Raw genomic sequence first — 25817 nt, forward strand, 5'->3', positions numbered from 1 at the left:
TTTTATGATAGCCCTCGTATATAACAATATACCATTCATAAACTGATTAGCATTGAAGAAACAGAGCAACTACAAAGACTGAAAGTTGTGAGTCTTCTGCAACACTTCCTCCCTAAAGGAAGAATAAGCTCACCTTGCTATTGAGCACATCCATGTCTAAGTCAGCCTTTTTGGCCCATTTTTGCCAGAAGTTGGGATCATCCAGAGAAATATCTGTTCTATTTTCAGAAGCAACGAAGCTTGCCTAGTGAGGAACAAAAGCAGAGAAAAGTTAAATACAATGTGTTTTTAAGCAATGGGAAATCAGCAACTGCACTTAAAAACCATTTAAATTCTGGGGATTCCTTTCTCTATCTCTGCTTTTCTATTATCTGACAAAGACAAAACATGCCTTGGCAAAGGTAGAACCTTTTCCTTCAGATTCAATGGTAATGGTTGTTGTTCGCCTTAACAAGATCTGGTCTATATCCTCTTCACAAAATTTGGAGCCCTCATCATCTTCCTCCATTATAGCTGCATAAGCTCCTTTTCTTAAGAGATCTTCAATCTCCTTCTTGGAGAATTGCTGGATCTGAAAACATCAAGAGAAAGATGAAAAGTCTACTAAGAGAATATTATCTAACCATGTCATAATATTATATTGTAATAAATAATAATTAATACAACTATTTATAATAAAACTTGTGAAAAAATGAAAATCAAGGCAGTCAATTCCTATACAAAACCAGCTTTTATCTCCATCACTGATTCACTACATACTTAGCTGTAGACTATGACTTACTCCTGTAATGTTGCCATCCCGACCGCTCATAGACTGAAGTACAGCTTTATCCAATCCCAACTTGAGGCTAGCCTTATCAAACATCTCCCTTTCATAGGAATTACGAGTGATGAGACGGTACACCTTCACTGCTTTGCTTTGCCCAATTCGATGACACCGTGCCTGGGCCTGTTTTTTTTTTTTTTAAATGGAAGGAAAGCAAAAAAGGTAACATAAAGTTGAGGGGAGGTATAAAAGACACATAATATCAATTTGTAATTCATTTAAATTTATAACGCAACATGAGAATAACCCAAAACCAAGAGTCAACTTCAAGATGAAATTATTGCCCCATCTAATAAGCCAGGTCAGCAAAAACATCTGCTTTTGTAAATAAAGTTTTATTCAAAGAGTCCTACCCATTTACTTTAATAGTGTCCATGGCTGCTTTGATACAGAGGCAGAGGTCAGTTGTTGAAACTGAGACCATATAATCCATAAAGCCTACATTTAATATAGTTTCCTTTAAAAGAAGTTTGCTTACCCCTGACCTAACTGCTACCTCTAAGTAAAAAAACCCATACTTTCTGAAGGGTCTAAGAGATACTGATCATGTTGAAAACTTTCTTAGGCAGTTAGTTCATAAGAAAATAACTTCTTTTACCTGTAGGTCATTTTGGGGATTCCAATCTGAATCAAAGATTATGCAGGTATCTGCAGCTGTAAGATTAATACCAAGTCCACCAGCTCGAGTGCACAGCAAGAAGACAAAGCGGTCTGAGTCAGGCTTGCTAAAGCGGTCAATAGCAGCCTGTCGGAGGTTGCCTCTAACTCTTCCATCAATACGTTCATATAAGTACCTTGTGAGGGCCACAGAGGGAAAAAAATTAAGTGGCTAAGCAGAAGAACCAAGTAAGAATCAACAGCAGCCTATCCATATATCTAGTTGACCTATAATCACATAAATTGAGAGCATGAGCCCTAAATATTTCTCGTATTATAACTGGTTAACTCTAAACCTAGGCTCTTTTACTCTTTGAAGCTTTAAGTCTTTTTTTCGAGGAGCAGTGCTGGGGATGAAACCCAGAACTTCGGGCATGTTGGATCAGTATTCTACTACTGAGTTATAACTTCAGCCTTCTTTGCAGTTTTATGAAGACACAGTAACCACAAAGATGGGATGACTATTTTCTCACCTCCTCTGGATTAGATAATCCTCTAGGATATCTAGGCAGCGTACCATCTGGGAGAAGATCAGAACTTTATGGCCACCAGCTTTAAGCTTTGGAAGTAACTTATCAATAAGAACTAATTTGCCAGCTGAACGAACCATGGCCTGAAGGTGGAAGTCATGAGGTATAATATGGCAAGCTTCCCGAAATTCCGTTAGGATTTTTTCTTCTGCACCTGCCAAAAGGAAAAGAAAAAAAGAAAAAAATCAAATCTGATATAGAGACTCAGGAAAACACATTAAGGCTTATTTAATTTGATGGTTTATTTATTTGTGATAAGAATGCAAAGTAAGGGTTAGAGTTATGGCTCACTGGTAGAGTGCTTGCCTAACATGTATGAGACACTAGATTCAATTCTCAGTACTGCATATAAATAAATAAATTAAATAAAGTTCCATTGATTAAAAAAAAAAAAAAAAAAAGGCAAAGTTAAAAAAACCTAACTGGCCAGGCATAAAGGCAAATGCCTGTCAGCCCAGAAGCTCAGGAGGCTGATGCAGGAGGATTGTTAAGTTCAAAGCCAGCCTCAGCAACTTAGTGAGACCCTAAGCAACTCACCAAGACTCTGTCTCTAATAAAACATAAAAATATGGCTGTGCATGTGGCTCAGTGATTAAGTACCCCTGGGTTCAATCCCTGGTATCAAAAAATAAAGTTATATTTAATTAAAAAAAAAAAAATCTGACTTGAGATCAACATTTGTTACACACTGAAGTTTGCACCAATTCATCTTCCATTGTGTTACATAAAACATTCCAGGGACTGGGGTTGTGGCTCAGCAGTAGAGCACTCGCCTAGCATGCATGAGGCACTGGGTTCGATCCTCAGAGCCACATAAAAATAAATAAACAAAATTGTGTCCAACTAGAAGGAAAAAAAAAAAAAAAAGACCCCTAACAAAATGGGTATTGGTAAGGACATTTATTCAGAGTAGAGAACAATCTGTTCTTATTTATGAACTTCTAAACAGCAAATACTGTTTAATTTTGCAGATTACCCAAGCCCAAAAGTATGGAAAAGAACCAGAGAAAGATGATCCAGATAATAATCAGTTTTGAAAGGACAGTCCTTGCTGTGTACAGTCACCCTCGCCTATAATCCCAGAGATTCAGGAGGCTGAGGCAGGAGGACTGAAAGTCTGAGGCCAACCTTAGCAACTTAGAGAACTTCAGAAACTTTGTGAGACCCTGTCTCAAAATAAAAAAGACTGGGGACATAGCTCATGGCAAAGCACCCCTGGGCTCAATCCCCACTACCAAAACACAAAACCAAATAAAAAAACCATTCACACAAATAAATAATCAAAGAACCTTTCCCTATTACTCACAGTACCAACCCCTAAATTGGGTCGAATCAGTCAATGCAACCATTATCCCTGAGGAATATCACTGAGAGAGGAAACAATTCTCTCACCATTGATGAGATATGGATGATTGCAGCACTTGCGCAACTCCATCATTGTATTGAGTAGATTAGGCATGTTGGTATGACCTGCTCCTTTGGAAAGAAAGGAGAAATTCTTTTCCAGAATAGCCCGATAGTATTTCTTCTGAATGTTAGTCAGCTCTACTTCAATAATAGTTTCCTGTTTAGGAGCCAAGTTTTTTTCAACATCCTCTTTGAGTCTTCTCAGCATCATTGGCTTAAGAATGGCCTGTAGCTTTTGAACCTAAAGAAAGGAAAATAAATGAATGACATGAGTACATTCTCATATGGAAACATGGAAAAATAAGTTTTCCACTATCTAAGGAAAGCCAATTTTGAACAATGCCACAAACGATGTGGGCAAGAATTCAGAAAGACACTTTCTAGGTCCTGGGTTCCTCATCAGACAGACTTCCTACCTGTTCCTCTGTCTTGAGATCCCCAAAGTCCTTGAGGAATTCTGATTCCGAGGGAAATTGTGAAGGTTCCAAGAAATGAAGCAAGCTGAATAGTTCCTCCACAGTATTTTGCAATGGGGTTCCTGTGAGTAGCACTTTGTGTTCCTAGAATTGGAGAAAACAGTGATAAAATAAAAGCCACACAGGACTTATAGTGTTTTCCACCTATAATGGCATTAGACCTGATTACTATGTGAATGTTTCTTTCACGTCTTCCCTCTTTTGATAACATAAAAGCATTTAAGAAATTACATGGCATTATTTAACATAATAAAACAACAACATAAAGGTTATAACAATAAGCAAATAAATAGTAACCCAGACTATGTTTTCTAATTTCATATGCTTCAACATTCCACTCCCCCATATATTATAAATTGCCCTCCTGTAGGGAATATACCTATTATGTTGGATTAAGTACAGCCATCAATCCTAATTACCTCTTGAATCTAGGCTTGCCTTGTAACTTGCTCTAACAAAGAAATCACAGCAGAAGTGATACTTTCTGAGTTTGACAGCTTATCTCAAAAGCCTTGCAGCTTCTGCTTTTGTCCCTTTGGAATACCATCCTGAGATCACCTTGTAAAGAAGACCCATTTGGCCTACTAGATTATGTAAGGCCATGTGAAGACAACCCAGATGCTTCATTCAACAACCAGCATTAATTGCCTGTTGCAGTAATGACTCCTAATAAGACCATCAAAAACAGCTTAGCTAAACTCAGCCTAAGTAGCTGAGCTAGAGAATAATGAAAAATATAGGTAATTTTAAGCTAGTAAGTTTCACAGTGTTTTGTTATGCAGGAATAGGTAATAGTAGAGTTTCCCACCACTCCTCCTGGTTGTAAACCACCATTTCTAATTCTAAAATGTACAACTTTTATACAAATCCTATAGGCCACACCCAGCATTCAATTCAAGATTTTGATTCTTTTTATTCTCTGCCAATTTAGGATTATTGTCATTCCACAGGTACAGTTAGTTGCAGTTTCTGCCCACAAGTTGGAATGGGGAACTTACCAGGTCCATGTGCTTGAGGCTATCAAGCAGCTTGCAATTACGGTTCTTTAGCCGATGGGCCTCATCAATGATGACACAACGCCATTCAATTTCACGAAGCTCAGGACAGTCTGACAAAATCATCTCAAAAGTAGTGATCAAGGCATCAAACTTGTAGGCACCTGGGATGAGGCGCCCCTAAACATGAAGATAATGAAGTCAGAAAAGGTCTAAAACATACCTAAGGAGTTTATCTGAATTACTTTCCATACTCAGGTTTAACAAACTACAAAAATGAAATTTTTAAATATTAGGCAATACTGAACATATAGGACAAAAATAAAAGTGGCAACAGCTAATACAGTACCTGTTAATAATGGTTACTATTCTAAAATTTGATAGGATCATCAAATTGTTCTAACAAAATTAAGAGTTACAAAATGTGATTTGAGAAAATTTGGTTGGGGAGTAATAAAAACCACAAAAGATAAACAATAAATTTGATATTGAGAAGACGGATGGCTCAATTTTTTTTTCATATTTACATAGAAAAAGGATTGATTTTGATGAAAATTTCAGTAGACTAAAAAAAGAGAAAAGAAATGTTTAAGTTCATCATGATAGATCAAGGAATTTAAGTGCCTAAGTGAATTTTACTTTGAAAACTACTTCAAAGTCAGCAATGTTGGTTAAAAAAAAAAAAAATTTTTTTTTGTACTGGGGATTGAACCCAGAGGTAACTTGAACCACCAAGTTACATCCTTTGCCCTTTTAATTTTTTATTTTGAGATAAGGTTTTGCAAAGTTGCTTATTAGGACCACAGTAAATTACTGAGGCTGGCCTTAAACTCATAATCCTCCTAATTTAGCCTCCTCCCAAGATACTGGGATTACAGGCATGTGCTATCACCCTGGCTAAAATCCTATGTAAAATTTACATATTCATAAAATAAAGTCAGAACTTTCACTCAATCAAAATTTCTACAGGGTAGAAATAGCAAAATCAAAACAATGTCTTGCATATTGCTGCACAATAATGTCTTAAATCACACAGAGCCTTAAATTCATACACAACCCCTCACAAAACACTAACTACCTTGGCATTCCCAATATACACAACTCACCCGTGAATCTTTGCAGTACATTTCATATTGCTGAATCATCTGCCGGCTTGCCAGGCTACCATGGTATACAATAGTGTTCATCTCAGTCCATGTATTGAATTCTCGCTCCCAGTTAGTAATTGTTGATAATGGAGCAATGACCAAGAAGGGGCCATGAATGCCAACATTATACACCTCTTGCAAGAAGGCTATGGACTGAATAGTTTTGCCTAATCCCATTTCATCAGCCAGGATGCAGTTTTGCCTGATTTACCAGGGAAAAAAAGCAGAAATTCAAAATACTGTGTGTGTACATGTAATTTTTTTTTTTTTTTTTTTTGGTGGTGGCGGGGGCATTGGGGATTGAACCCAGAGCAGCTCTATCACTGAACTATATCCCCAGGTACAGAAACAAGACCTTACTAAGTCGCTGAGGCTAGCCTCAAAACTTGCAATTCTCCTGCCTCAGCTTCTTAAGTCACTGGGATTTACAGTCATGCACCACAATGCCCAACTAAAAAATACATCACCTTAAAAAAAGAACATATCTAGGAAGCAACTGTTTTCTTTTCTTTTCTTTTTTTGAGGGGTGGGGGACTGTTTCAATGGAATATGAAAAAAAAAATCCCTAGATTAAACTTATATTTTATGAATCCACTCTTGTCTTTACCTGTTATACCAATTAAAGAGCAGCCAATTGACCCCTTCCAACTGATATTCCCGTAACTGATTTCTGTTTTTATATTCATGTGACAGCTCCAATTTCTTCCAGGCATTTGCCTGTGGACGATTCTAAAACAGAAAATTTGAATAAATGGAATGGAGACACTAACAAAATTAGGCAAAACATAATACATAATTCTAGTACTTTAAGTCAACTAAAAAAATGCACTGGGCACTATTTGGGGAGGAGAGGGATACTGGGGATTGAACCTGGAATGCTTAACCACCGAGCTACATCATCCCCAGCTCTTTTTTATATTTTATTTAGAGATAAGTTCTCATTGAGTTGCTAAGTATTTCGCTAAATTGCTAAGACAGGCTTTGAACTTGCAATCCTCCTGCCTCAGCCTCATGTAATCCCAAGCTACTGAGATTACATGTGTGTACCACAACACCCGGCCCACTGGTCACTTCATTATTTTGGAAATTGGGAAATAAAGGAAAAGAATAAAGTATTTGTCTTTTTTTTTTATATAATCTCTCTCTCAAAGTAACTAATAGTAGATGAAACAAACTTCTTTATACAATGATCCTAAATGGCTGATGACATCACAAAATGCAACCAGATGGAAGTAAACGCAACTGTCTATGAAGCAGATTCAATAGCCTCCCTTCTCTATCTGATCAAGCAACTAGAACAGTGATATCTAACAGAAATGTCTACAATGTTAAAAAACATGGCTAGTGGCTGCCACATTGGACAACACAGCTCTAAATCTAACTAACAATTCATGTGAGATATCAGGGACAGTTTGATTCAAAGCATGGGGTAGGGATCTATTAGGGACAGAAAACATGTTGAAAGATAAAAAGGCAAATAAAATCAGCGATCTTCAAACTATGAAAATCCCTACAGAATAAATCACCTGGTTTCTTTAAGAAAAACTCATGAAGGAAGAAGTTCAGGAGGAACTATAATAGATTTGAGACATATTAAATGACAGCAAAATATGGGTCTTTACTTTCTTTTCTCCCTCAAGGGCTAGGAAATGGTAGGGTCTCATGTTTACTTGGTTGTGCTACCACTGAACTACATTCCCAGTCCAACATACAAATCTTATTTAGAATTCAATTTAAAAGCTTTAACAAAAATGGAAAGATATATAATCTGAAATTAAGGAATAATTAAATTGGGGGTGTAATAGTGGCATTATTTATCTTTTGGAAATAAACACTAAAATAATTAAAAATGAATTGAAGGAATTTGCAATTTGATTTAAAGTAACAAGGGAAATGGGAGAATGAATGTGTAAGGAAATGCATGACCCAAGGCTTGCCATGTACTAACAATTGTTAGTTGAGTGAAGGTAGGTACTATTTCTTCAAACTTTGTATGTTTAAAAATTTACATAGAAAGCTCAAAAACCAAAAATTTCCATAGGAAAACATTAAATCTTTATTGTATACAATGGACCTTTATAGATATAGTTACCTTCTAATTGCAAATGTACTTACCACCCTTTTGAGTTCTGGGTGCCTTGACTGGATCCGCTTAAATTCTCGAATCTTGCCTTCATCAACATCTTCTTTTAGCTCCCATGTACTATCCTCATAGGGCAAAGAGCACCATTTCACCAGGTAGTAAATTACAGGCTAGGAGAGAAGCCAAAGACTTAATAAACTTGATTTTGTATTTTCTGCTGTGGTTAAAGTATAAGAAATTGCCTATAAAATTATATCACAGTGTTGACACCTAAAAGGTGCTGAAAAATATCAGGCTAAACACAACAACCCTAAGGTTACTTGCTGATGTTAATAGTCATGCCTTTGATCATTCTTTCAGGTAACTTATCAAAATCTATTTTAGAAGTAAAATTTCTAGGAGCATTTTCTAGAATACTACACACTAAAATATTATGCTTATCAGCCAAACAAAAGAGGGTAAAAAGGAATACTATTTTCCTATATTGTGTTGAAACTAAAAAGATACGGTTCAAGTTCATACTATTTTCCTGGCACCAAATTTGATAAAGTAGAACCTACACTACTTTTAGTATGAAGAACAAGATAAACCTGTAGGAGGCATACAACGGCTAATAGCACTCGGCTTTGAAACCCTAAATCTCTGGGTACCAATGCACTTCAAGAGCACTTTAGGGTGGTAAAAAGAGATTTACCTATGAACCCCAGGAAGCTAGGCATGAACTATAAGAGGCATCATTGAAGGAAGATAACAGGAGAGAAGAGAAAGAGAAAATGCTGAAGCTCCAACTATGGCAATATTCCATTGGCATTCCACTGCTAGGAGCAAAATAGCTCCTATTTTCACTATTTAAAATGATCACTACTATTAAAAGTTCTTCCATTTTTTGGCCTATATAAGCAAGAAGGATCAGATTAGGCCTAGCATAATCAACAGGAATCTCTAATTATCAATTCATAGAATACTCCTTAAAAGAACCAGCAATAACCAGGCATGGTGGCACATGCCTGTAATCCCAGCAACTCTAAGTAGAAGCCAGCCTGGGCAATTTAGCCAGACCCTCAGGCAACTCAGTGAGATTCTGTATCAAAATAAAAAATAAAAAGGACTCGGGGGGCAGGAGGGCGGCTGGGGATATAGCTCAGTTGGTAGAGTGCCTTCCTTGCATGTACAAGGCCCTGGGCTCAATCTCCAGCACCACACACACACACAAAAATAAATTAATTAAATTTTTAAAAAAATGACTAGGGGTGTAACTAAGGAGTAGAGTGCTCCAGGAATCAATCCTGATTAGGGGGGTGGGGAGAGGATGGCCAGCAATAGTGTGAAAATAACTCCACAAAGTCACAGATCAAAGAATCTCCTAGAATTAATCCTAGAATTAATCCAACTGCTCTTTCACCTTTTTCTTTACTGTAATGACTTGGGTCACTCTTTATGTAAAGCCATTTGCACAGGTCACATATTTATAGCATTATAACTTACGTTCCTAAGTACCACAATACTTATTTCCACAATTAGTTAATGTAAAATGGATGACAAATTAAAACTCACTTTGGAAAAGGGGAAAATGGATACACAGAATGTTATTTTCCAACATTGGGAGCATAAATTATATTATCAGGGTATCAAAACATTTTCATCTGTCATGCCAGTTGCAACATATTTCAAAGGGGCCAGACCAAAGGCTTTTGGAAGGGTAAGTATGCTGGTAGAGAGCGTAAGACTTTCAAAGCTGAGAAGGCTGAGATCCTGAAAATAATGAGAAGAATTTAAGAGTAGCTAACCTGCTGACTAGCCCATTCTCCAATCACCTCCCAGAAATGAACACACAATAACTCCCACCCCAAACCCAAAGATGAATATATGTTACCTGAAGCATACTTATTAGGATTTTAAAGACACTAAAATGTAACAGGCCCTGAACTTCTAAGATGATGGCTTGATTGACCCTGAAATCTTAGGACACAGGGTAACCTTTCCTACTTAATGGAGGGAAGAATTTGACTCAGAGGTTGTTTTAGAATAATGTATGGGAACAAGTTATTAATAATTCACGAGTCAGCTCTGCTCACCTCCCAACACAATATTATAACAAGGTTCTTTTTTTCTTCTAATGGTCCCTGTCACAAGTGGTAAAAATTTTGCTCATAAAATATGGCCCTGCAAAGCTACACTATGGTTTAAAGTGAAAAGCAAGTGAGGAAACCTAACAAAATGGTGATTTGGAGAGTAAATACAGGATTTTTTTTAGTAAATTTAAAAGAAAGAACATTGAATTCATTGGTGGTTTAGATCCATATAACTCTATTTGGAAAACTAAATAGGTGGCTTGTGAATCTGAATCAGCAAGTTTTTAAGCATATTTAATCTATGACAGTATTAGGGCAGTGATTTCGTAATCAAGGTGTGCATGAACCCTTTGAGAAGCAACTTAAAAATAAATATATTGGAGTCCCAACCTTGACTCAACTTAATCTGAACTTGTGGGAGTGGGATTCTAAAATCTGTTTTAAAATACAGGCACAAAGGCAGCATATCCATTTAAACAACTAATACAAACATTTAACAAATAGTGAGTTCAAGAAAAAATTAATTCTCAAGACATAATTAGGAGAAAGCTAGGAGCCTCTGCAAGTATTTTTATATTCCTAAATTTAAATTTGCAAAATATCCATTGGGACTCTACTGAGTGTCCAAGTCTTCCATATAAAATCTGAGGGAAAATGAGATAAAAATAAATGAATCTTCAGCACTTGTATCTTCCAGATATTTGACTTTGTGAGATTCTTTCCTTTTAGACAAGACTACTCCTTTACCTTCCCATTATATTTTAAAGGATCCCACAGAAAAATTCAGAAATATCTTTTCAGTCTAAGGGATTTTTCATCCATATCTGAAAGATAAAGGACTGACAATCATAACAGTAGACAAGAGGGCTTTCATGTTTCTCCATGCCCCAACTTACCTCACCATTATCCTTGTCAATACTGTGAGATTCATCCAATATCCTATCCACTTCTACATAGTCTGGATTGAAGGGCTCTTCATCCTAGATGAGTTATGAAATGAAACTATAAGACTCAAGAAATCACTCTTCAATAAATCCACTTTCCTACAACATTAGTAGAAAATCCTACTTCAAAAATTTTTAATTCCATTGCAGTTCTCTTTTTTTCACAATAATAAATCCTACAAAGTATATCCTTACCTGGATCTGTATCTATCTTCTCACCTGTTACTAGAAAAAGTATTTCTTTTGCCCAACAGAGGCTACTCTCTCCATATATGCACTGGACTTCATTCCGTCTTAGGAACCTTTCTCTATCAAATCCTCCCATAAACATAAAAATGTGCTCTACTATTTCACATCTTCAACTCTTTTTCTGCTCTGCTTCATTTTATACTCAAATATTCCTAAGTTTTAAATACAGCCAATCTCCATTCCTTTATTTCCTTTGCTTGTCTATCCATTCCACTCTTCCTTCCATTTGCATCATACAATTAAAAGTCAAAACCATGAATAACCTCCAAATTGTCAAATATAATGGGCATACTTCTTTACTTTTCTTATTCCAGTGCTTAAATAGTAATAACCCTGGCTCTGGGAAATTAAAAGTTTATCGATCACACTTTCTTTGATACCAGAATAGAAATCAGAAATTTGAAAAATAAACTTTCTTTAAATGATATAGATGCTTATATCTAAAGAGATCATCAATAGCTACAGATTGATATTAAAGGGAAAGTAGACCAGAGATTACTTTATCATCCCTTTTGAAAATACTTCCTATGTATCAAGTAAATCAATCTCACAATACTGTACCCAAGGACCATTTTAAACCTAAGAACACAAAGCATGGGGTAATTAAGTAAGGAAAATAAATGACCAAAATTAAAATTTTGTATTGATATATACAAACCAAGTCTAAACTATTTGATGGATTAGCCAAGAGTGACAACCTTAGTAATTTGTGCTTCTATAAAAGAAATGATAGGTAATATCTATTCCTAATTACCTCATGGAAGAAGTGTCTCATTTGAGCCATTTTGGTTTTGAAGCGCTTTAGTTTTTGATGGATCCTCTTATCCTTTTCTAGTTGGGAGATAGTAGCCCATTCACAGTGTAGATAGGAGCTATAGAAAATGGAAATATCGAGTCATGGCTCAAGAAAGGGAAAATGGCAGTCTAGTCTTTGAGGTTTTGGGATTAACCAACACTAGACTTGAAAAACTTATGCTTAAACTGGTGGTAGCTTAAGTCAGTGCTTCTGAAACTTTAATTTGCAAACAAGCCATTGGGTCTAAGTTATGCTTGAACATCCACACTTCCCAAAAGCCTCCAAAATAATGCTAACTCTGTTAGAACAGGGAACACACTTTGCAGAACAAGTGTTAGGATTTAGGCTAAGGTAGAGAGCATTACAAAGTATTTTACTCGAAACTACTCTTTCCTCACCTTCCTGCAAAGAAACCATAACAGTCATTTAAATTCCTGAATTTCTTTTCTCAATATTCATTTTCCCATTAAAAATGGCAATTTGGGCTAAGAGACTTTTACAAAGAGACATGTTTCCAATCCTGAAAACCTATACAAGAGACCTTTCCAGGACCCTGTGGAGTTTGAACTGACAAGATTTTTGTAAATATAACATACTAGTTCTTATACTTGACAAAGAATTCTTCTGCTTCCGTATATTGTCCAGAGGGAAGCTGAGAAGAAAAAAAGAAATTATGATTACTAATTCCTTGTTTGTCAAAGAAATAACCTTTAACTTTACCCACACATGACAAAACTTTATCCTAATGCTTCCTAAATATATTATTGACCTGGGGATTCAGGAACTATTCTAGTACTTCAAATAGAAGTTTGCTAGCTAGAAAAAATAAGTGTTTACCCATTATAAAAGAATTAGTGATAGAAATTAAGTCTTATGGTTAACTTTCCCCCATCATATCTCTCAACCAGACTCTAGCAATATATTCTGTCATCCAAAAATGCTCATTAAATAAAACCTGCAAGTGAAGCAACATGGGCTGACATTAAAGATAACAGCCTTACCTCCTTCTTTACAACACGCATAGAAAGCACTTTGTCTACAATAGCTGCGTCTTCTTCACTGGGATTCTCCTGTAGTAAAAGATGTAACCAGTCAAGGAATGAATAAAAGAGGAGGACAAACCCTTCCAATAGCTTACATTTTCAGCTTACCACAAAGAACTGCATGGAAGGCAAAGTCTCCCCATCTGGTTCTTGCACAGGTTCAGGGAGGATGGGTTCAGGTTTTATTGGACCAGTTACATCCACCTCTTCTTCTTCTTCATCATCTGTGATCTTTATGTCAAGGTCTTCTGTATATTTTTTTCGCTTCACTTGACGGTTTGAGCGTCTCTTCTGTAAAGGAAAAGAATATTAAAATAACTGCTTAGAACTACAAAAAGAGAACTTTCAAAAGCATTTGTCTTCACTTATTTCCTTAGCTTTTACTCCAAATCTCCCATGAAAAACCAAACCAAAAGAAAACAATTTGCTGAACTGCTTTATCAAAGGCCAGGAACCCAGAAAGAAATCTATGCCCTATTTATAAGAAGCTTTAGAAAATTCAAACACGACTTTTATTTTGTACTAGGAATTGAACCCACGAGCACTTAACTACTGAGCCATATCCCCAGCCCTTTTTTGTTTTTCTAATTACTTTTTAAAGCTTTATCTATTTTTAAATGTTTAGATGTAGATGGATACAATACCTTTATTTTATTTATTTATATGAGGATTAACCCAATGACTCACATATGCTAGCAAGTGCTCTACCACTGAGCTAGAACCCCCAGTGCCCCCTTTTTTGATACAGGGTCTCCCTAAATTGCTGAGGCTGGTCTTAAATCTGCAATTCTGCATGGGAATGTGAAGTTATATACTACATATGCATAATACGTCAAAATACATTTTACTGTCATATATAACTAAAAATAATGGGAAAATTAAATAGGCTGGGTGTGGTGGAGCACACCTCAGCCACTCAGGAGGCTGAGGCAAGAGGATCGCTAGTTCAAACCAGCCTCAGCAAAAGCACTAAGCAACATAATGAGACCCTGTCTCTAAATAAAATACAAAATAGGTCTGGGGATGCGGCTCAGTGGTCGAGTGCCCCTGAATTCAATCTCCGGTACCCCCCAAAATAAATAAATAAATAAAATTTAAAAAGGAGTAAATCCTTCCGAAATTCATGGATTTGACCCCCCCAAAAAAATTGAGAACATTTTTAATTAGCTAAACAGACTCTAAAATACAAACACATGTAAACATCTAAGAATAATAAGGAATAAAGTATAATGGACCTTACCAGAAATAGAAGACATTATAAAGCTATACTAAATAACAAAGCTTGATATATTCCCAAGAAGAGATCAAAAGGTCAAAGAAATAGTGCCTAACTATAGACTAAAACACTTATGTGGCTTTAGAAAAATCACAAAAATGGTACTTCTAATCAGTGAAGATATAGATTACTCTGTAATTGGGATTGGAAATGAATAGCTAGCCATGTACAGAATAAAAGAAAATTCTAAAAGGATCAAAGAAAAGTGTAAAAATAGTACATGTAATTTCTAAGAAGAAACTATGGGACAATTTTTTATAATCCTGGATTAAGAAGGGTCTTTGTAATGTGGTGATCAATTTGACAATATGAAGAAATTTAACATTACCTGCATAACACAATCCATTATGAGCAAAATGAAGAGAAATAATAACCTGAGAAAAAGATACCATCTGATACATTTACTAAACATAAAAGTTCTCTTGAATAACAAAGAAAAAGGCTAATAATAACAGAATAGAAAGGGCAACCAGCATGAAAAGACAATTTCTAGAAAAAAATACAATTCATTTTTAAACATTAAAAAATGGTTACCCTTACTCAAAATACTAAACAGATTCTTCTTTTTTAACCTGATAGACTGGCAAAAATTGGAATGTTTTGATCAAAACATTTGCAACAGGGGCTGCAGATGTAGGTAGAGAGCTTGCCTTAGTATGTATGAGACCTTGGGTTCCACCCCTGCACCCCAAAAAAAGAAACAAAAAACAAACCCACATTTGAAACAGGAACTCAAATACCATTGATGGGTATGCAAATAGTCATGATCTCAATGGAGGAAAATTTGATAATACTCTTTGACAAAGCAATTTCACTTCAAAGATACTATTCTACAGATAAATTGTGTGTGTGTGCAAAATCTCTGTAGCACTGATTGTGGTAGAACACCAGGAAAAAAACCTAAGTGACCATAAAAAAAGCTTTGGTTAAATTACAAATTATGTTACAGGATAAAAATGGGTTACTAGAGAAAGGATTACTCTAAAAAGAATGGAACTGCCAATACAAAATGGTGAAGACGTTTAACATCTGAAATTCATTACTGCCGCAAATGTAAAATAACACTTTGGAAAACTGACATATAGGAGACCCTAATTGGAAACAACCAAATGTTCATTAACAGGAGAATGGATATACAAATTATGGTAAATTCATAAAATTAAATATTATTCAAAAAAAAACAAACAACTACTGATACAGTCTAAGTCAATATGGATCAATCCCAAAAAACATTAAAATGAAAGAAGTGAGTCCTAAGAATATAGATTGTATGATTTCATTTACGCAAAAAGTTAAAGAACATGTAAAGTTAATTTGTGGTGTCAGAAATCAGAATGGTACAAGAAAGAAAAAGAAAAAGGAAAGAAAGAAGAAAGAACCTCAAATATAAAGCAGAAAATCAAAACAGGTTGCCTAGGGAAGGAGGGGATAGACCAGCTGGAAGACAGTAAAAGGGAACATTCTGGAAATCTTTATCATGATTCGGATGTTTACTTAGGTGTATACGTTTGTTAAAACTCACTAAATTAGACAAGTAAAGACCTGTGTATATTTCACTATAGGTATGATATGGTTTGAGTGTCCCACAGAATTCACGTGTTGAAGGCTGGGATTGGAGCTCAGTGGTAGAGCGCTTGCCTAGCATGTGCAAGGCAATGAGTTCAATTTTCAACACTGCATATAAATAAATTAAATAAAGGTCCATCAACAACTAAAAAAAAAAAATTGAAATCCCCATTTCTCAAGAGGCTGAGGCAGGAGGATTGCCAAATTTAGAGCCAATCTGGGTAATTTAATGATATCAGGTCTCAAAATTTAAAAAAAGAGTTGGGGCTGGGGACATAGCTCAGTGGTAGAGCACTTGCCTAGCATGTATGAGGCCCTTGGTTCTATCTCTAGCATTCCATTAAAAAAACTAATAAATAAGGTGATGCAGGAGCAGTTATGGATGTGGATCAATGGAATATCATTTGCCTAGCAAGCGTTCATTCCCATCATCTAGGCCCTGAGCCTAGATGAGAAGAAAAGAAAGAGAGAAATGAACCTTAATCCAACCATGGTTTTATTAGGTAGAGTCATTTAGGAGGGGATTAGAATTCAATGAAGTCATCAGGATGGAGCCACCATAGTTGAATACTGGCAGTTTTATAAGAGAGAGAGAGAGACTACAGGTGCAGCTTGGTGACAGACTGCTTACCTAGCATGTGTGGTGTCCTGGGTTCAATTCACAGCACTGCCGGAAAAAAAAGGAAAAAAGAAAGAAAAAAAGAGACCAGAGGAGAGAGACACATATGAGCTGGCTGCCCCTTGCTATATTATGCCCTGTAATGCCTAGAAACTCTGCCAGCAAAAATGTCATCTTCTCCACTTTGGCCCTCCAGAACCATGAAAAAAAATAAACCTCATTTTGCTAATATTAGTATGTAGCATTGGACTATTAGCAGTAGCAAATTGACTAATACAATGTACATTCTACCTCGTTAAAAAAAAAAGTTTGGTAGGACAAATAATCTATTGATAATTATTTTTAGAGAAGAGGATTAGAATATTTTAATCTATATACTTCTACATTATTTTTATTATATTTATCATGTATTTTAAAAAATTTTTTTAAACTTAAGGGACAATTCGAAAAGTTACTTGGATTTGCTTAAAAAAAATTCAGAAGGGGGCAGAACTAAGAATGGCCATCTATTGGTAGTATCAAAGTGGAAGAATGCAAACATGACTTTAAATAATCCCAACTTCTGTGTATATTTGAAATTTTTCATAATAAAAAGGAGGGTGGGGGTGGGGTTGTAGCTCAGTGGTAGAGTGCTTGCCTTGCAAGCATGAGGTACTGGGTTCAACCTTAGCACCACAGAAAAAATAAAATAAATAAATATATTGTGTCCATCTACAACTTAAAAAAAAAAAGGAGAGTGGAGGAAAGTGGGCTAGATCTATTTTTTTAGATAAAGAACAACTTCCAAATGTATCCTTGGGTTAAAAAAAAAAAGCAGTACAGAAGAGTACAAAATACTAGTATTTAGTGGAAGCAGAGTGCTCATGAAGTAAATATTTCTGAAAGGATACAAACACAAAAAAATGATAATAGGGGCTACCTCTCTCTGGGGAGAAACTGGGAGACTGTAAGCTGATGTTTAGAAGAGAAGACTTTTGTGATATCTCCATTTTTGTACTGTTGTAGATTTTTTAATATACATTTTTAAAAAATATTTATTTTAGTTGTAGGTGTACACAATGACCTTTATGTTATTTTTATGTGGTGCCGAGGATGGAACCCAGAGCCTCACATGTGCTAGGTGAGTGCTTTACTGCTGAGCCACAGTCCCAGCCCAATATACATTATTTTTTAAACTAAAAAATAAATGACGGGGCTGGGTTGTGGCTCAGTGGTAGAGTACTCACCTAGCACGTGTAAGGACCTGGGTTCAATCCTCAGCACCACATATAAATAAATAAAGATATTGTGTCCAACTAAAAAACAAACATTTATAAATAAATAAATAGATAAATAAATAAATGGCGAATGTTCAGAGTTGAGAATTTTTTCAGAGTTCTAAAGGATAAAAAAATCAAATTATAATAATTATGATCCACTTAACCTTAAACTTGTCAAAGATAAAGATTCTTATCAAATTCTTGTATATGCTTCCAGGAAAAAATTGGTGCATGTACATATATACACACACACATACTTTAAAAGCTATAAATATTATATACCTTGCTTTTTTCATTTAATATTCCACATTAGCATACCCAACTACTTCACTTTTTTTTTTAAAAAGAGCATAGCATGGATTTTTATGATTTTTTTATATTTCTGCACAAATGGACATTTAATTTTTTTGGACATTTTTGCTTTTGCAAATATTGCTACTCTCTCTATATATATCACTGCATGCTATTGAGAATATCTCCAGAAGGTAATTTCCTAAGTCAGAAGCACTGAGTTCAAAGTGTATTAACATTTTAAATTCTGCTATGTATTGAAAAACAGACTTGCTAAAAATAAAGACTCAATTAACACTTCCATTGATTGTGTGTAAAGTGTCTTTTTCTTAACTTGGTTGTCGACACTGGCATTATCGCTGGTCACAAGCTGAACTGTTCTCTTCTTGCTTCCCAAATTTATATGCAGAAACCCTAAGCCCAGTATCTCAGAATGGGATGTATCTGAAGATAAAGCCTTTAAAGTAAGTTAAAATGAGGCCACTGAGGGGGCCTCTAACTCAATGTAACTGATGTTCTTTTTGTTTAAAATATGGGGTCTTGCTATGTTGCCCAGGCTGGCTCCAATCTCCTGGGTTCAAGTGTTCTCCTGCCTCAGCCTCTCAAGTAAATGGGACTAAAGTCATGTGCCATCATACCTGGCTTGTTATTCCTGGAAACAGGGGCCAGGGGCAGTGGCACTTACCTGTAGTTCCAGTGGCTTTACAGTCTGAGGCAGGTGATCACAAGTTCAAAGCCAGCCTCAGCAATTTAGTAAGGCCCAAAGCTGCTTAATGAGATGTGTTTCAAATTAAAAATTAAGAAGGGTTAGGGATGTGGCTCAGTGGTTAAGTGCCCCTGGGTTCAATTTCTAGTACCAAAAAAAAAAGAAAAAAGAAAGAAAAAAGAAAGTAAGGGAAACAGACACCAGAGCTGTGTGCCAACTGAGGAAAGACCATGCAAAGACACAGCAAGAAGGTGGCCATCTGCAATTCAAAGAGGTCTTGAGGAGAAACCAAGCCTGAGGATGACCCTTGCTAATCTTCAAATTTTTGAGAATATAAACATCTGTAGTTTAAACAACCTAGTCTATGGTGGCCTTCAGCAAACTAATAAACTACTTTTTAAATTTAACAAATCTTTTTACTCTTTGTGGTATAAAAATTTGCCTTTAGTTTAGCACTGTTCTATGTATTTTTTACATTTAACTGTCATCATCACCTACACAGTAGAGTAATAATGTGTTTTACTAGTATGGAAACCAAGGCACCAAGAGGTTAAGTTAACTTGCTGAAAATGTCAATGCTAGTTATTTACTAGCACAGGATGAGTACCAAGAAATCTGCTCCAAAGTGTATTCTTTTAACCATTATACTGTTCATGGAATTTTTTTGTTGTATCATACATAATTTTTATACATCAAGTGTACTAATCTTCTATTTTATTTATTTACTTACTTTTTGATACTAGGGATTGAGTCCAGGGATACTTTACACTGAGCTATACTGCTGGTCCTTTTTATTTGAGAGAAGGTCTTGCTAAATTGCTCAGGATAGTTCCAACTTGAGTTCATCCTTCCTCAGCCTCTTAAGTAACTGGGATTACAGTATGTACCATTGTATCTGGCTGTGACTTCTAAATTTTAATATCTTTCTTACAATGTTCTACTCCACTTGGTCATTATAAAAAAATTTATCCATATTTTATAGAAAATTTGACTTCAGTTTTTCAACTTAGACCTTTAATTAAACCAGAATTTCGTTTCTTCTAATAAGCAGAGGAAAAAAAAATCCAGTCCCCATCCCAACTGGGTAGTCAGCTGTCCTAACATAATTTATGGTATAATCTTTTTTTACACTGAATGAAAATGGTATTTTAGTCATCTATACTAAAAACTCCCATTGCTAGCTGAGTCTCTATCTAGAATTTATTGTATTTTTTTAATCCATTATTTGTTTTCCAATTTCAAAGTCTTAGTAATCACTCTTTCATAGTATATTATGATGTCTAGGGTTTTGTGCCTTATTTCCTTTTTTAAAATGTCTTGGCTATTCTCTTATATTTATTTCGCCCAGAAAAATCCAAGTATCAGTTTGTCACTGTGTTGAATGTCTAAAGAAATGAAGGCTGGGAATAGAAATCAATAGCAGAGGCCTACCTTGCATGTGTGAAACCCAGGGTTTAATCCCTAGCATTGCCAAAACATAAGCAAGGGAGGCATTTATAAACATTAATAGTACGAGAGACATTCAAGGCTCATTTAGTCCAAACCTTCATTTACTGATGAATTCAAACAACTTAGGTTAAGTAAACTGGCAAGGCTCACAAAACTACTCTGAAATACCATGGGGTTCCCTGAATCTTTTTTTTTTTTTTTTTTTTAAGAGGGGGCGATGGGTACTGGGAATTAACCCAGGGGTACTTTACCACTGAGTCACATCCCCAGCCCTTTTTATTTTTAATTTTGACACAGGGTCTCACTAAGTTGCTGAGGCTGGTCTCAAAACTTTTAATCCTCTTCCTCAGCCTCCTGAGTTGCTAGGAATACAGGCTTGTGCCACTGCACCCGGATAGTCCCCTAAATCTTAATACCAGGTACTTTCTACAGTCAGAAACTGGAGACAAGATGGTACCATAGGCAACAAATCAGATGAAGAACTACAGGACTAAAGTTTTTCTGGTCTGGCTTCTTCCAATGTCTCTCATATTCAAAAGGCAGGAAAAAACCTTTGGGCCTCAGCACACCAAAGTTCAGTCAGAACCCAGAAGTATAGAAAAGGTAAGACAAAAGGGATAGCTGGACAGTTCTAAGAAAAAGCAAGTACTGACATAGCCATCGCCACATTCATGCAGCAAAATTTCCTAGGATTTGCTCAGTTTTTAAAACACTGCAATTTGGAAAACAGAAACAAAAACAAAAAAACACTGCAATTTGGAAAAATGAGTATTGCTCTTATAGTAATATGCTTTTTGCCTAAAACCTCAAAGCTTTAGAAGATAATGACCAGATCCCTTCACCTATTAGGTCTACTTCTCGGGCCCTAGTTTGTTAGCCAAAATTAAACATGATTTTTCTAAGGTTGAATATTCCTTATCCAAAATGCTCAGGACCAGAAGAAGTGTTTCAAATAGTTTTGCAAATAGTTTCAAACAGTTTTTTGGCGTTAGAATACTTACATATAAAAATGATATATATATATATAGGGGATAGAACCCAAGATTTAACATGAAATTCATTTACATTTATATCTACCTCATACACTTAGCCTGGAAGTAATTTTATACAATATATTTTTATGAGGTAAGTCTGGGTTTTTGTTTTGTTTTGTTTGTTTTTTACTTGTGGCATCATGTTGGCACTCAAAAAGTTTTGAACTTGGGGTATTCTGGATTTCAGACTTTTGAATCAGGGATGCTTAACCTGTACTAAGTTCTTTAGGGATCTTTTTACCTGAATGCTGCTTTCTTCATCTTCCCGGGGTGACTGTGCAGGCATGACTTCCACATCTGAATTATCAGATGAGGTATTACGTTTTCTCTTCTTACCCACTACAGGAGTGATGGTGCTAAAAAGGAAAAAACAATCTCATTTTCAGTGTGGGCAAGAAAAATTTAGGGTAAGAAGACAAAATCAATCCAAAGCATTACATACTAAGTTCCAGACAGAATAAGTGTTTGGATCATCAATCCATGGAACATACAGCTATTGGGTATGGTGTTTGAAAAAAGAAAATACTGCAATTTGTAAACTGACTGACCTTTATACTAGATTTGACAAATTCTTGCTACCAGTTTGTTCACAAATATATAATACAAGGTAGCATAAGACAACAGAGTGAATACTAGATTAAGAATTAGAAGGTCTTGCTGGGTGTGGTGACGCATGCCTGTATTCCCAGTGACTCGGGAGTCTAAGGCAGGATTATGCCAAGTTCAAAGTTAGCCCAGCAACTGAGCCAGGCCCTAAGCAACTTAGTGAGAACCTGTCTCAAAATAAAAAAATTAAAAAGGGGCTGAGGAAGTGGTTCAGTGCCCATGGGGTCAAATCCCTGATACTCCCCACCCCGCCAACAGCAGCAGCAGCAACAACAAAAAAGAAGGCTTTGTTTTAGTTATGTCATTAGCTGAACATTAGTTTTCCTTATTTTTAATAAATACTGGGCACAATACCTGTTCTGACAACTGTTAGGGATCAAATTAGGTATGAAACTTGCTTTCAAAAAGCTGAAAAGTTCAGTCAGCACAGTGGTGCACACCTGTAATCCCAGAGACCCTGAAGGCTGAAGTAGGAAGAATGTAAGCTCGAGGTCTCTGCAACTTAGTGAGACCCTAAGCAACTCAGTGAGACTTTGTCTCAAAATGAAAAATAAAAAGGGCTGGGGATCTGTCTCAGTGGTTAAGTGCTCCTGAGTTCAATCCCCAGCACCAAAAAATAAATTAAAAAAAATAATAGGGCTGGGGTTGTATCTCAGTGTAGAGCACTTGCCTAGCATGTGTATGGCACTGGGTTTGATTCAACAACTAAAACGTTTTTAAAAATAAATATAAAATAATAAAAAATACACAAAAGCTGTAAAATCAGCTCAGTAATAGAGAGCTTGCCTAGCACACATAAGGCTATTGGTTCAAATCCCAGTACCAAAAACCTCCCCCCCCCAAAAGCCGAAAAATCCTACATAAAGCCTGAAGAATTCCAGGGAGCAGAAATTAGTGAGAAAGGAGAGTCTATAAGACATGTAGAAGAGAAGCAGAACATTCAATTGTGATAAGAATTATTGTAGGGGCTGGGGTCGTGGCTCAGAGGTAGAGTGCTTGCCTAGCATGTGCGAGGCACTGGGTTCGATTCTCAGCACCACATAAAAATAAATAAAGGTATTAAAAAAAAAAAAGAATTATTGTAAGCTGTGGCTTTGTCAACACTACTCAAGCCTGACAGTATTTGTCGAAATCTTCTCTAATTCACAGATGAAATGCAAGAACAGGGAAGCTATGTCTCCAGTAGTTATTTTTTTAGTGGGGTAGATGGTAAGGGGTAGTGAGAAACATCTTTCAACTACAATGACAAAAAATAAAAAATATGTAAATGCATATTATCATAGCTTTTAAAGATAACTCACAACAAAATGACCATCTATTTTTCCTGTGCCTTTGTGTTTCCTTTTAAAATATGCTAATTTGCAAATTCTATTTTATATATAATGCTTAATATAAGCATTAAGACACAGATGAGAAAGGCCTTATTATATTCTGATCACTCTGAACTAGGCAGCTGCTAAATATAAGTTCCTCGTAATACTATTTAAAACTGAGTATGCTGCCTAAAAAGTGACATCAAAACAGCAAGGTTACTCACTTTAGCTTACTCTTGCCCTTAGTTTTGGAGGTACCAGATGCTTTGCTCTTCTTTGGCTTTTCCTCTTTCAATCTCTCTCCACTGCTCTTCTTTCTGCGTTTCTTCTCACCTTCCTCTTCTGGCCGAACACTGGGCAACTCATCCTCATTCAGGACTCTAGGTATGTTCTGTTCACCTCGGGCACGGGCCCTAGCAATGGCCTCTGCTACAATCCGATTTGCTTTCTCTTGCTTCTTCTGGTGTTCCAGTCTGCGGTTTTCCTCCATTCCTGTCTTTCCCCCAGCATGAGGAGCAGAGCTTGCTGGTGATGATAGAGCTGCCACTTCACTGGCACTTAGAACTTTAACTACAGAGAGCCCAGAGGAGGCCCCTTGGGAAGAGCCAGCCTGTAGGAATAAAGACACTAAAATTTCAACATGTTTGTAGTTAAATGGTTCAAATAAAAGCAGGAAGGCTAGAAACTAGTCCTCTATTTCCATAAGAATGAAGCATAGACTATCTTTTAATGAACCTAGACACATCTAAAAAAATGTGTTTTTTGATGGTGAAGAGGTGAGAAAAGGCAATAATTCTACCAAATTAAACTTTAATATCCTTTTGCTGTACTCTCATATTTATTATTTTAGAAAACTTCAACCAACATAAACAATATTGGTCTTTGGCCTAAATGTAAAAATAAGTTCAAATTGTACTCTTGGTCCACCTTTATCACCCTTGAGTGTGAGAGAAGTGATAATCATTTGACTACTTCTGTATCTTTCAAGGAAAAAGCAATTTCAAAGTATTTTTTACTCCATCTTGTGTGTGTATCTGGGCATATAATGGGGACGAGCCTAGGGGAGCTATATCCCCAACACTTTTTTGAGATAGGTCTCACTAAGTTGCCAAGGCTGACTATGAAGCTACAATTCTAAGTCTTCCAAGTGCTGGGATTACAGGTGTATGCTACCATGCCAGTTTATTTTACAATATTAGAAGATTGCAAATTAAATATTTCAAAGACAAATACTCTATATAAATCATCTTTTATCTCAAACCCACAACTATTTATTTATTTATTTGTTTATTGGTATTGGGATTTAACTCAGGGGTACTTAACCACTGAGACATATTCCCAATCATTTTTATTTTGAGACAGGGTCTAGCTATATTGATAAGGCCTCACTAAGTTTAAGGTTGGAGTCCTCCTGCTTCAACCTCCTAAGTTGCTGGGATTACAGTTTGCACTCAACTCTCCAATCTTTACACGATACAAATAAAATGTTTTCCCTGGGGTGAAAGAAATAAAAGTCTATATTTCCGGTCAGAGCCATAAACCTAGAATATCTTTGATCAACAATTGCTGAGGGCACTGGCAAAAGACTAAAAGAATTGTTCTTTCTTTTTCTTGCTATGTAACTTTCTCACCTGTGGCTGCAGCACCATTTTGAGTGGTACTGAAAGTCTTTGTCCTGGGCTTTGTCCTGGTCCCATTATCTGAGCCTGCTGCACAGAGGAGAGAGTCAATGGCTGGGCTGAGGGTGGCTGCTGGGGCTGGGGCTGGGATGATGGAGGCTGTGGTACAATCTGGATTTTCTGCTGTGGCTGCTGCACCTGCAGCTGGATAGTGACTACTTTGGCAGGTTGCCCCTGGGCATTCTTGGCTTGAGTCAGGGCTGCCAGCTGATTGCCCTGTAACACTATCTTGCCTGGTAGACTCCCTAGCACAACATGCCGATGTCCTTGGGGACCTCCAGATTGTGGCTGCTGGAGGACCAGGGTGATGCGTTTCGATTCACCCTACAGTCAAGGAAAGAAATTGCAAGAGAGGTACAAAATTAAAGAATGGTAAAACCTGAAATGTTTTCACCAGTTTTCTTCATCCTAGATTCATAACTGAGGATCAGAAGACATTTGTTCATCCTCCTATCTGTCCTGATAGAATCTTTTCTATAACATTTCTGCTCAATGGGTATCAAGCCATTTTTTAAAAACTTCTGATGGGAAGCTATCTTCTAAGGCAGTCACTTCATTTTAGGAATCTGTTAAAATAAAAGTCCTTATATTGAACTGAAATCTGCCCCTTTAAGTTCCACTTATCTTAATATTGTCCACCCCATAATTCTTTTGGCTTTTTATTCAGAGGTTACAGAGCATCTGCTTGCTTTTCTTTTCTCTCTCTCTTTTTTTTTTTTTTGGTACCAGAAATTGAGCCCAGAGGCGCTAAACCACTGAGTCACATTCCCAGCCCTTTTTATATTTTAGACAG

At 36.3% G+C, this 25817-nt stretch overlaps 1 protein-coding gene across 2 annotated transcripts in view; it reads right to left on the reverse strand.

Moving 5' to 3' along the window:
- Positions 1-25817, reverse strand: part of Chd8 (chromodomain helicase DNA binding protein 8) — a 61897-nt gene that overhangs the window by 14148 nt on the left and 21932 nt on the right. For both annotated transcript variants that reach the window (XM_077799384.1, XM_077799383.1), the window contains exons 3-21: positions 24977-25348; positions 23570-23955; positions 21668-21782; positions 13335-13517; positions 13185-13253; positions 12780-12835; positions 12142-12259; positions 11091-11174; positions 8155-8292; positions 6647-6768; positions 5998-6241; positions 4895-5071; positions 3837-3980; positions 3406-3661; positions 1957-2167; positions 1425-1620; positions 782-949; positions 392-571; positions 134-244 (exon numbers count right to left, since the gene is read on the reverse strand). In XM_077799384.1, the coding sequence (XP_077655510.1) occupies positions 134-244; positions 392-571; positions 782-949; positions 1425-1620; positions 1957-2167; positions 3406-3661; positions 3837-3980; positions 4895-5071; positions 5998-6241; positions 6647-6768; positions 8155-8292; positions 11091-11174; positions 12142-12259; positions 12780-12835; positions 13185-13253; positions 13335-13517; positions 21668-21782; positions 23570-23955; positions 24977-25348 (3330 nt within the window). The remainder of the gene's footprint in view (positions 1-133; positions 245-391; positions 572-781; positions 950-1424; positions 1621-1956; positions 2168-3405; positions 3662-3836; positions 3981-4894; positions 5072-5997; positions 6242-6646; positions 6769-8154; positions 8293-11090; positions 11175-12141; positions 12260-12779; positions 12836-13184; positions 13254-13334; positions 13518-21667; positions 21783-23569; positions 23956-24976; positions 25349-25817) is intronic.

The sequence above is a fragment of the Urocitellus parryii genome, chromosome 6 (assembly GCF_045843805.1).
Source record: "Urocitellus parryii isolate mUroPar1 chromosome 6, mUroPar1.hap1, whole genome shotgun sequence".
NCBI classification, from domain to species: Eukaryota; Metazoa; Chordata; class Mammalia; order Rodentia; family Sciuridae; genus Urocitellus; species Urocitellus parryii.